General features: G+C 43.3%; 1 protein-coding gene across 10 annotated transcripts in view; it reads left to right on the top strand.

The window, feature by feature from the left end:
- The window catches only part of BRSK2 (BR serine/threonine kinase 2), a 320,754-nt gene that overhangs the window by 229,303 nt on the left and 79,395 nt on the right, over nt 1-12,056 (top strand). For all 10 annotated transcript variants that reach the window (XM_017812769.1, XM_017812798.1, XM_017812814.1 and 7 more), the window contains exon 5: nt 5,677-5,793. In XM_017812769.1, the coding sequence (XP_017668258.1) occupies nt 5,677-5,793 (117 nt within the window). The remainder of the gene's footprint in view (nt 1-5,676; nt 5,794-12,056) is intronic.

Raw genomic sequence — 12,056 nt, forward strand, 5'->3', positions numbered from 1 at the left:
CAGTGCCACAGGCAAAGTTACCAGCTCCGCTAAAGTCGGAGAACATGTATTTTTGTAAGTTTACTTCTTTATATAAGCCATTGGAGACTCAAAAATAGCATAGTCTTATTGTAAGCATAACCAGGTAAGATTCTCTGTCAAGTACATCAGTAGTGATCAGACCTGACCAGTTGTTCTGGCTTTGAAATGCATGACTATATGTTTTGAGGAGAGGTTGGTAGGGAGAAACAAAACATTTTAATAGATTAATGAAAATAATTGTTAAAAAAACAAGCAATGTTTTATGCATACAAATCCTTCCCCAGGATTCCTGATATGTTTATAGATGTTGTCCCTTTTCCTAGCTATAGTTATATTTACTTGCTCTGCAGAATGCTGTGAAAACTTACTAAATTTGAGCATAGCAACCATGGCTGTAAACAAAGATTCTTCTGTAGGTAGATACAAGTTACGTGTTTGGATCTGATTTGCAGAAGCAGGAGAAAATAAGATTAAAGGCTTTTTCTGTTCATGAAATTTAAAATAATGCTTCTTATACTATTAACTGTTACTGATAAATTATCTGCATCACATCAGGCACTTTAAGAGGCATAGTGCAGAACAATTATTCGGTGTTCTGGCCCTACTGGGAGTTTGGGGTCAGTAAGAAAAGCATTTGCGAAGTAACCACCAATTTGATTAGTACAAATGACCTGCAACTACTCCAATTAAGAGGTTTCTTGGGTTAGAAATCTGTGACCTACAATGAGTTGTCATAGAAACCAATATGAACGTTTCAGCTCAAAAATCACTTCAAAATAATGGCTTAGTTCATCATCTCATACCAGGTGACATAGCTCCTCTGAATCCAAAATCTAGAGTCTGTCCCTACACTAAAATTCTTCTGCCAGCCCTGGGTGACAGTCAGACTGTTTTACTTCTGTTTTTTATGTATACTGCAGTTGCTTCAGTACGGGGATATTCCCAGAGCAGGAGGATGGACTAGAATGGCAACAGAGGGAACTGTGGGAACTGTCTGAATAGCATCTCTGGCAGTGACTAGAAAGCAGGCATGACCAGTGTGTAAGTGGGGAGCTGGAACATGTTAATGCATATATGTGCCTTTCATTTTCTATGCACCATCTCCAAGAATGGTGCATTTCCACGGGACAATTTTTTCAGAGCTCTCTCTGTATCTATCTTATGCTGCAAGGAAATTGTAAAGCCTTTGTTGTGTCTTATAAAAGGGGGATGTTGAAGAGAGTCTGACAGTGGGTGCTTCACCTGTCATGGCTTGTTTAGTGGCTCCCTTTCTTTCATTCACTTTCCCTTCAGAAGCCTGCTGGATGCCTGCTCCTGAGGCCAACTTCTTGTGCTCTTTTCTTGGTTGAGAAGCTCTGGGAGTCTGTGGCCACTATGGATCAGGCTTACACTGACTTCTTTTGCAGTGCTGCATTTCTCAATCATATTCTTTCTCAGCATATGCAAGGCTCAATTGGAGAGTTTGCTGTGTTTGTCAGTAAAGAAGCTGCTTTCTTCTGGTTTTCCAGCCATGTGATAAAGCTCCTACAGCTTTAGAGCCTTTAGAACAACAAAAGGGTAATGAGTCTTCTGTTCACCTGCAGAGAGAGGAGTTGATGCGGTCATATAAGACACGGAGAGCCAGAGAGATCAGCTGGAATGGGACCAAATTAAATGCATTTACTCTGCACTGTTCCATTAATGCCAAGTAATTACCACATACAGTGGGATTTTTGTTTTGTTTTGTTTTGTTTCATTTTGGCACAAGAGAATTCTTTTCAAATGTGAATGCATTAGGCAGTCCAGGCTGCTGGGCTCTTAGGTAAATTATAACAAGCCTTCCCTATTCCCATATGTTCCTCTCCCTTCCCCTTGGCATTTGGAAAGCTGGCAATACAAAGATGGGAAATGCAAATACAGAGAGGAAGTCTCTTTCCCAGTGGCAGTGATGCTGGTTCTGCCACTCTGGTGCAAACTCTTGGCCTGACTTCTATCCCCAGGATGCTTCCTCGGCAAATTCAGAGCGGTCCAAAGATGGATATCAGAGAAATGTTCCAGCTAGAAGAAAATTTTCATTGGGGCATGCAATTCTCTTGTGTTTGAATGTGCAAGTACTGTCTAATCCCACTGGCACCCTGATCTCTGAGAACAGTACTGCCAAAATACAAAAAAACATACTCAGGCTGCCATGAAATTCCTATGCTAACCATCCATACTGGACATTAGGGACTGTGTTGAAAGAGGGATGGAGAAGGGTCAGAGAGATACAAAACTGCTGTATATGACAGTTCTTGTATTTTGGGGCCCAGGCAGCAATAAATGTAATGATTCTCAATGGAGTCCAGACTGTCCTCTCTTCTCAGTGAAGTGATAATTTCTATAGTGAAGGGCTGATAATTTTCTTGGCTTTATTTTGATGAGTGTCTAGAGGAAAAGAAAGAAAAGCACCTTAAGGTCTGTTGCTACTCCAGTTTTTTTTTCACATATACTATCTCACCACAAGTCCCCCAATCCCAACTTAAAGCTTTCAAAATGCTTGCTGGGAGGTGGGTCAGCACCTCTCCTTAAAGACCTCCATCAGCCCATGTAGCCTGATCATTCAGGGAAAAGCCTTCCGCAGCACAGTGAGGTAAAGCTTACTCCATGTTTGGAATGTGGATAGTGGCACCTCCTTTTTCCTCTCTTTCTTGGAATGGCTCTCAAAAAAACCCCTACAATATGTATGCCACTCTACAGGAACGTCATTTTCTCACTTGATTCTCCCAAAAACTGTGTTGTGGATCCCAGCTGATGGGAAGACAGGATGAGATGGGAAGAAGGAGACTCCTTTCCACTAGTGAATATTGTACTCATTTCCAAAGGCATCATCCCTTCCCTTTCACTATCTCTCAGTGGTCTGGGAGTGGATCTGGTTCAAGAGTCACATAAATTGTGTTCCAGCCAGGGCCTGTGGCAGATCTGCCAAGGCTGGAAGCTTTGAATCATGGAAGGAGAGCTTTTTTGCATTTCCTTTAGCTGCACTGTTTTCCTGAAATAAGATGTTTTGTTGTGAGCATGCATCCATGGCTGGAGAAACTCTTGTGGATGTCCTGTGCTTAGGTCGTGCTCCACCTTGGTGATTCCTACATGTTTTCTCTCTTCTCTCTAAATAAGCTGCACAATTTTAGGATAAGTGAAACATTCAGTTTTTAGGTACAAAAGTCACATGTCAGCAGTATGCCTGCTACAGACTGAAAATATATATATATATATATGAATCATATCAGATCATGCAGTACTCAAACAGTGGAACAGGCACAGGCAGCAGCACCCTCAACTTCTATAGCCTGTATCAGTTCAGCAGTCAGACAGGAGCAGTTGCCAACACTGAAAAATAACTATAGTCACTGAAAAACTATGCATGGTAGAAGGGGACACACTGAGCTTGAGCTGTGGGGAGATTTCTTGTTTCATAGCATCAAACGAGCACAGCGTTCACTTTACAGGGAGCTGTTACTGGCCCCTGACCACTGGTCCTCAAACAGGGAAAATTCAGCACATTGCCCCAGCTGGATAAGGTCTCCCCAGTACCCCATCAGTGAAAGCAGTTGTAAGATGAGAACTGTCCAGGATGTATGCTGGAGGAAAGTTTAAATCATGCATTACTATCTCATTAGTGTCCAGCTTTCCTAGCTTGCCTTAGAACTGTGGGCTCTTCACTCCGTTTCACTGCTGGAGCTGGAATATATTAAACTTTGGCATATGTTGATGATCTTGCCTTTGTCCAGGACTGCTGTCCTTGATGATGACGTTCAGGGGTTCTTTTCCTGACCATTAGCTGGTCATTCACTGACTCTGAAACCTTTCCTTGTCACGCATCTCCTGCATTTTTTGTCAACCAGTTATGCCTATCTTGATAGTTTAAAGCTAATACATCTTCTATCTCCAATTACCTCAAAGCTGGGATTTCTGTGAGAAAGATAGATTTGATAAAGCACTTTTGGGATTTTCAGTTGAAAATATGCACAAATCTGAATCATGATGCTCCATTATCTACAGGATAGTTTGCCCATGGTTAACAAGGCCATTTTAACATGCAGGGTTTATCATGTTTATACAAGATTGGAGACTAAATTTTAAAAAGTGAGAGTTAAGGAGTCATAGGTCTCAGTGATAAGGTAAATGACCAGTAACTGTTTTGAATGTGCACTGTTTTGTTGGAAGTCTCCTTTGGAAATAATTGTTACAGTCCCCAGGTGTCCTATTACAGTGTGCTCTGGTTTTACATAGAACTGACCTGCATTATTTACAAGTTGTCTCTAACTGATCATTCCACACTTCTCTGCAGATCAGAGGATTTAATTTCCAAGGTATTGTCATGCTGCTCATGTTTCTCTGAGAGGGTAGTGACTGTCCTTCTTTACAGTGGTATAGAGGTAGAATTACACTTGCATGCATGAGGAATGCTAGAGGAATGTCTTTAGGAAATGCAGTGAAGATAAGGCTGCTTTCCATGATGGGTGTCACTTGACTATTCTGACACTGGTTCTTCTGCTGAGTTGTTTTGGATCAGAGTAACTGCTTCTCCTGAATCATTGCTGCAAATGAGTGTAGCCTGACACTTGCACGTGTTGTTGGCTGTCCCTTTCCCACAGGTTTGTGTTCTGACCAGCCACCAAAGCTGGCCTGTTCTGCCTATTCAAGTGCTCCCGTTTGGACCTTTTATTAGCAAGACATCAAAGACTGATTTTGCCTTCTTGTAAGCAAAAGCAAGAAAAGAGCTTTTTCTTTGGTCTGCCCAAAATGCTTCCCTCATCTCTGTGACTTTTCAAGAGTTGCAAATAAAAAGAAACAAAAAACAAAGTCGTTACAAATTTTGTGCAAGATCTTTGGATGTAAAATCAAGTGAATGTAATAGTTGTTCAAAAGCACCCGAGTACTAAAAAGCAGACATGGGAGCACAGTGGTGTTGACTGTGACTAATGGAGATTAATAAATTAGTCAATATATGATACTTGTGATTTAGAGCCATCCTGAAGATTGTGGCTGCCTGACTCTTCTCGTGTTGCCAAATAATAAGAGAATGGAGCTTTGATGGAAGGGAGGGAATCCTCTCTTTTCCTTCCCACTGCTGACACCCTCAGTTATAAGCAGTGCTGTGTTGAAGGGGTTTCTCCATCAAAACTAATTACCCAAAATTATTTCAAAGCCATATGCCTATGCAAACAACTCCCAATAAGGGCTTTTTGCAGTAGCATTTACATCAATAATGTTTTTTCTCTAGATATCACACATTTTGTTTCATGTTGTTGACAGAATATATTGATAGTGTTGCCTCCTACCTTAAAGAGCTGGCATATTACAGAGTATGTCAGCCCTAAATCCAAGCTGGAATTCTCCTCCCACCTATTTCCCTCGATTTCTCCCTCATACTATGTTGGTATCACTGGAAGTTGAAGATGTTCATTTCCTGTCAGGGCACTGCAGGCATTGCATTCATCAGGAGTGGGCATCTGGGATACAGTCTAGAATACTGCAAAGATTGGACCTTGAATATGTGTGTTCTCCTGGAACAAGAAATAAAATTAAATCAACTAAAATATAACAGGCTGGGTGCTATTCTGGATAAAAAACAAGTTTCAGAGTGGGAAAGCTGTTGTGGATAATTTAACTCACATTCTGATCCTCTCTTTACAGCCACAGGGACTTAAAACCAGAAAACCTACTGCTGGATGAAAAGAACAATATTCGGATAGCAGACTTCGGGATGGCATCACTGCAGGTTGGGGACAGCTTGTTAGAAACCAGTTGTGGGTGAGTGTCTCAAAGCATATTGCAAAAATGAGTGATAGATTCCAGACACAGAAGTTGTCTATAGTAAGGGTCACTAAAGACCTGCAGACCTACACACTACATTGGTATTTTCCAGCAAGATAATAAGTTTATATATGCATGTAGTGTATCAGATAGCTAAAAGAAAGGGGCTTAAGTGCTGTACAGCGAAAAGCAGGCCACTGTAGGGGTCATATATGGATATAAAAATTAAGGTTTTCAGGTTTGGATTCATCTGCATGTGCTGATATATGTTTGCATTTACTGGCCATGTAGTTTTTGGTAACTGAAAGCAGTAGTGTTTACTATTGTAAGAAGAGACTTTGAAAATGTTAGGGAGTGAAAAAATAAATTAGTCTAGAGGTTCTTAAATGGAACTTGCATGTCCTGATTAGACTGACTGCTTGCATGCAGCTCTTCCTGTTCATGCTCCACACTGCTTTGTTTCAGCTGACATGCAGGATTGAGGGGGAGGAAGCAGGGTCCTTTGCAATTACAAGCAGGGCATGAATACACGTACAAAGGAGACTGCTTGGAGGAATATTGCAGGGGCAATCTAAAGACATTTCCGTGGCAATTCAGTTGCCAGCAAGAGCTTTGTAGGACTTTCCAAGGGAGCTGGCAGTAAGCCCCAACAGCTGAGCAAAGCCCGAGTGCCTGGCTAGGGACTGGACACGCTCTTCAGGGGAAGGCCCTCTCATCACCATTGTCCCTAGGGGCACCACTGGACGGTGTCCCACCCCCTCCCAGTGCTTTAGCATGGTGTCCTGTTGTCTGTGCAGGGGCTGCAGCAATGAACTGTAGCAAGGGCAGCACCTGCATCGAGCTGCTGCAGCCTGGCACCACTATGTCAGCTTTTAGCTGTGTCTGAATTTGTTTTAACAGCAAGCTCAGCAACTAGACCAGCAGATTTCCACTTCCTGCCATACAAAACTGACTATTGACAGGAAGCTGAACAGGAGCCAGCAGTGTGCCCAAGTGGCCAAGAAGGCCAATGGCATCCTGGCCTGTATCAGGAACAGTGTGGCCAGCAGGACCAGGGAAGTGATTCTTCCCCTGTACTCAGCGCTGGTGAGGCCACACCTGGAGTGCTGTGTCCAGCTCTGGGCACCTCAGCTCAGGAAGGATATTGAGATGCTGGAGCAGGTCCAGAGAAGAGCAAAAAGGCTGGTGAAGGGACTCAAGCGGAAGTCCTTGATGAGAGTCCTATGATGAGAGGCTGAGGGAGCTGGGGCTGTTTAGCCTGGAGGAGGCTCAGGGGAGATCTTATCACTCTCTACAGCTCTCTGAAAGGAGGTTGTAGCCAGTTGGGGATTGGTCTCTTCTCCCAGGCAACTATCAGTAAGACAAGAGGGCATGGTCTTAAGCTCTGCCAGGGGAGGTTTAGGTTGGATATTAGGAAGAAATTCTTAACAGTGAGGGTAATCAGGCATTGGAATGGGCTGCCCAGGGAAGTGGTGGATCCTCCATCCCTGGAGGTTTTTAAGATGAGACTGAATGTGGCACTTAGTGCCATGGTCTAGCAACTGTGGTGGTAGTGGATCAAGGGTTGGACTTGATGATCTAAGAGGTCCTTTCCAACCTGGCTGATTCTATGATTCTATGACTCTTTTTGGCCCTCGGTAGTCTGAATCTGATGACTTCAGCCCTATTCTCAGCTCATTACAGTCCATGCTTTTTCAGTCCGTGCTCTAGGCCAAGGCATTTTGGGGTAGACATGGAACCATTGGGGTTCCCTCTACAGCCCAGCCACTGCCTCTCAGTCCTAGGCTATATGGCCCTGCTTTCCAAGTCATGAATAATGGATAGCAAAATTATATGAAGTTCATGGTATGATAGAATGCTGGTTGATGAGTATACTGGGACCAACCTATTTTTTCCTGTCCATGTTTAATCAAGATTTGAGCTCTTAGCAGCACAGATGAAAAACAAGGAGCTGTGATGGCAAGGCTCACACTGTCCCACACGTGGATCAGGGAAACACCCAGTATCTTCAATACAGGCTGAGAGATGAAGGAATTCAGAGCAGTCCTGCTGAGAAGGACTTGAGGGTACTGATGGATGAAAGGCTGGACATGACCCAGCAATGCGCACTTGCAGCCCAGAAAGCCAACCCTGCCCTGGGCTACATCAAAAGAATCATAGCCAGCAGGTCAAGGGAGGTGATGCTGCCCCTCTACTCTGCACTGGTGGGACCCCACCTGGAGCACTGGATCCAGCTTTGCAGGGTCCTCAGCACAAGAAGGATGTCCACCTGTTAGAGCAGCTCTAGAGGAGGCCACAAAGATGATTGAAGGACTGTAACACTTCTCCTATGAGGACAGACAGAGAGTTGGGGTTGTTCAGCCTGGAGAAGAGAAGGCTCCAGGGAGACCTTGTTGCCACCTTTCAGTACTGGAAGGGAGCTGTCCTATAAAAAAGATGGAGACAGGCTTTTTAGCAGGACCTGTTGTGATAGGATGAAGGTTTTGAACTACAAGAGTGTCACTACAGACTAGATATAAGGAAGAAGCTTTTTTTCATTGAGGGTTGTAAAATACTGAAACAGGTTTCCCAGAGCGGTGGTGGGTGCCCTGTCCATGGAAACATTAAAGGTCAGGTTAGATATGGCTCTGGAATGAAGTCCTCCCTGCAGTTACGACAAAGCCTCTATCCTCTTTAGATAAAATTGTTCCCTTTCCCAACCCAGTCTCAGTTGCCCTGTAGGATTTTTCAAACTCCTTGGGAACCTCTCGGTAGGGTTCCTGTTCTTTTTAGCACCAAGCTCTGTCATCCAGATCTGGAGTCTCAAAGGGAGACTTCCTTCCCATAAGCTGTGCTGGAATTCAAACCTCCATGCTTCAAGCAGATCCAGCCCCCACATTGTGGCCTTAAAATGCGCTAATAAAGAAATCAGTGGAACGGAAGAGATGTGCCTGTAATAAACAGAACACAGCAGCAATGCTATGATCTCCTGCCTTGCAGATGCATTTTAAGTGTGTTGCCAATCACTAGGCCTCCGTGTGAGCTATTACACCACTTCATTAATTCTCCTGGCATGCAGCCCAGCGTGGCTGATACTGGTGTCTTGTGATCTCTCTGGTTTGGAGGGTGAAGGGAGGGAGGAAGGAATATATAAAAAAATGCCACACTGTTCACAGAGAAAGGTAATCCAGTTATGACTCCCTTTCCCTTGGAGCACACGCAGTAACCAACCTTAGAGATTTTCAAGGCAACAGTTTTACCTACCCTTGTAGTTGGTGCTTTCAGCTAGTGTGAAAAGGAACAAAATAGACTGAAACATGGCTGAGATACTGAGCCGTAATGAGATGGTCCTCCATGCACCCAGAAGTTAATTTGGAGAATGGCTTTATTTGTACAGTGAACACTGATAATGAGATGAAACTGTAACGTTTCCATTGAAAGTCATGCAAGGAGTCTCCAGGTATTTCTGTCAGTCAGAGTGGGAGGCTCAGATGGGGTTGAGCCATGTGGTACAGCTAACTTTGTCAGTTCAGCAGAGCGATTAGACAGCAGCCAAAAATTCTTTGCTGTCATGAGTGAACTGCTAAGTTTAGTCCAAAGTTTGGGTAGTCTTCAGGTCACCGCAGGGCCTTGACTGGCCTCATGAAGAGTAGCCTCATGTAGCCTGAAGTATGATCTATTGCATACCTCAGAGTCACTGTTTTCTGGGAGTTAGTCCTTAGGTTTGCATGGTTTTCTGTAGCACTGATGACAACCTGGAGAAAACCATAATAGTTCAATCCAGTTGTGTTTGTATAGGAGAGAGAGGTAAGGATGGACTTGCTGTTTCATTGACATAATTTCTCACTTAATGGACTGCTCATTGGGCATTGATTGTAATGAATCCCCATTACTGGAAATGTATATTGAGAAAATCCTGCATATACACAGCACAAAGGAATAAGCCATCGTTTCAAATTTCGACCCTCGAGGGGAAAGGGAGATGTGTGTAGGGTCTGCAGAACTTATTCTGCTTATGGCAGAAATTGCACAGCAAGGCAGTCTTATGGAGAGATGGTCCTTGAAATGCCAAAATAACACAGTGAGTCTCTGCATTCCTTCAGGAGCAGGGAAGGCCTGTCAACTAACAGCAGACAACGAAGGAAGAGAAAGATGTGATAGGCTGCTGCTTCTATTATTTTAGATCTCTTCAGCTCTTCTCCCTCTTTACCCATTCAGGCAGTGGCATGCAGAGACTCCCCTGTCTCTTTCACAGCAATTCTTCTGATGTGCTGTCTCATAGTGTTTCAGAGTAGATGTTGTCCAATCCACCCTGAATTGTCACTAGGCAAGAAGAGTGAGTGCTTTATGGTTAAACCTCAGGACTGAGACCCAGGTTATTTGAGCTTGATTTCTGTTTCTGCTGAAGGCATTCACAGTCTAGGACAAGAAGCATTGCCTTTCCCTGCTTCAGTTCTCCCTCTTAGCAAATCATTGAAGTGACTAAGTTGCTCTGAACATAAAATGTGGTGATTTCTGTAGGAGTCTTGGAAAAGTAGGAAGGGTTGGTGCATTCCCTAGATGATGTTCCTTTTTTTGAACTGAGGGCTTATGGCTAAAATGAAGGATTGAAGGAGGATACTGTTGCATTACAATTCCTTGGAGTTTGTAAAGATCCTTCCTAGTTCACCATTTACAGAAGCCTAGCAAAGTAAGTTTTTGCCATCTCTTAATTTCACTCTTTACAGCTTCAAAACACTACTGGATGGAGATGGGTGAAAGCCGCTGGGTGACAGAGAACCCGCAGTAGTGCTGGTCTCTGTACTGCCTGTGTCCCAGTCTCTATCTCAACCAAGAGCTAGGACAGAGCTGGCTTGTAAAGGTAGCTCACCCCAGCACCAGACCCAACCTCTGCAGGGGCAGTCAGGCTGACACTACTGTTGACAGCTCCCCAGTTAGCTGACTGTGTACAACAGTTCTCCTGTCTTGGTGTCTCCAAAGAAAACCTCGGCCTGATTCAGAAAGCCAATCGCATGTGGAAAGAGCGATGCTATGATTTTATTGTGAGTGAGAGGAAAGCCTTGCAGCTGCTGGTGGCATAATGGAGGAGAACAGCAACTTCCAACTGCAGCTCAGTCAATTCTTCTGCTCTCTGCTCTCCTTAGCAATTCCTGGCAACACTTTGCTGACCCACAGATTGCCTGAATCTATCAAAAACAACCCCACGTATACTCTTAGGACTGATTACTGTCTCTTTTTGAGCTCATGGTATTTGTAACAACCAATGCACTGTGTGTTTGTTAAAAATGCTAGCAGAGATCATCTAGCTCCTGGTTCCCTCACATTTGTATCTGGTGTATCAGCACACCTGTGGTGAGCAGATAATTCAGGGGAGCAGCACACCTCAGTGTCCAAGCACCATTTCTGATTTTAATGACAAGACATGATGCTGCAGATATTCTTTACCCCTTATAATAAACGTGTACATATGTCTAAAACATATGAAAGTGTCCTACATCCAGTTATTGGTAGGGTTGCAAATTTAAGCTCTTGAATTTGGAATTGCCAGAATTAGTACCTTTTTACCCCATCTCATCAAGAGCTTGCATTCTCAGCACCATTCTCAGCACTCCATTATCTCTTTCTTCATTTGTACTGTAGTGTAGTATTGCTGACTTCTCCCAGTCATTTCTACTCCATATTGTGCTCTTTTTCTCTTTTTCACTAGATTCCAGCTCTAGCTTCCCTTACCTGGTTGTTCCATTCAGTTGCTGTCAGTTCTAGATCTACTTCACTAGTTTTGCACTCAGTTTGTTTTAAAGTTCGGTACCTTGTGATAAGCCCAGCCAGAGCAGCTCACAGTATCAGTTTCAGATAAAAAAAAAATTCTGTGAAGTGTTACCAGTGCAGGTAGAATTTTGATCCTGATCCTCTCTGATCCTCTAGAGCATTTCTGCTAGTAAATGCCAACTTCAGTTTTCTTGAGGCAGTTTGAATAAATTTTTCTAGAGAATGCAAATAATTACTCAAATTTTCCCTTTGCAGTCAAGGATACTAGAATTTATTTTTTTTATGTGAAGAAAATGTTTAATTTAAATTTGATAGTGGAAATGCTTCAGCCCATACACAACATGCAGGTACACAGAAACATGAAACCAGTCTGAGACAGATGAAAAACAAGGAAAATTCTTGTTAAATTGATAGTAAATGGTAAGGAATTGAAAATGAGGATTACCAAGGGAAATATCAGGCAACCTGATTAGTAATTATTGGTACCAGCCTCACCTATAATATATCCCAAG

This window comes from Lepidothrix coronata, unplaced genomic scaffold (genome assembly GCF_001604755.1).
Source record: "Lepidothrix coronata isolate B3197 unplaced genomic scaffold, Lepidothrix_coronata-1.0 Scaffold1, whole genome shotgun sequence".
NCBI lineage: Eukaryota > Metazoa > Chordata > Aves > Passeriformes > Pipridae > Lepidothrix > Lepidothrix coronata.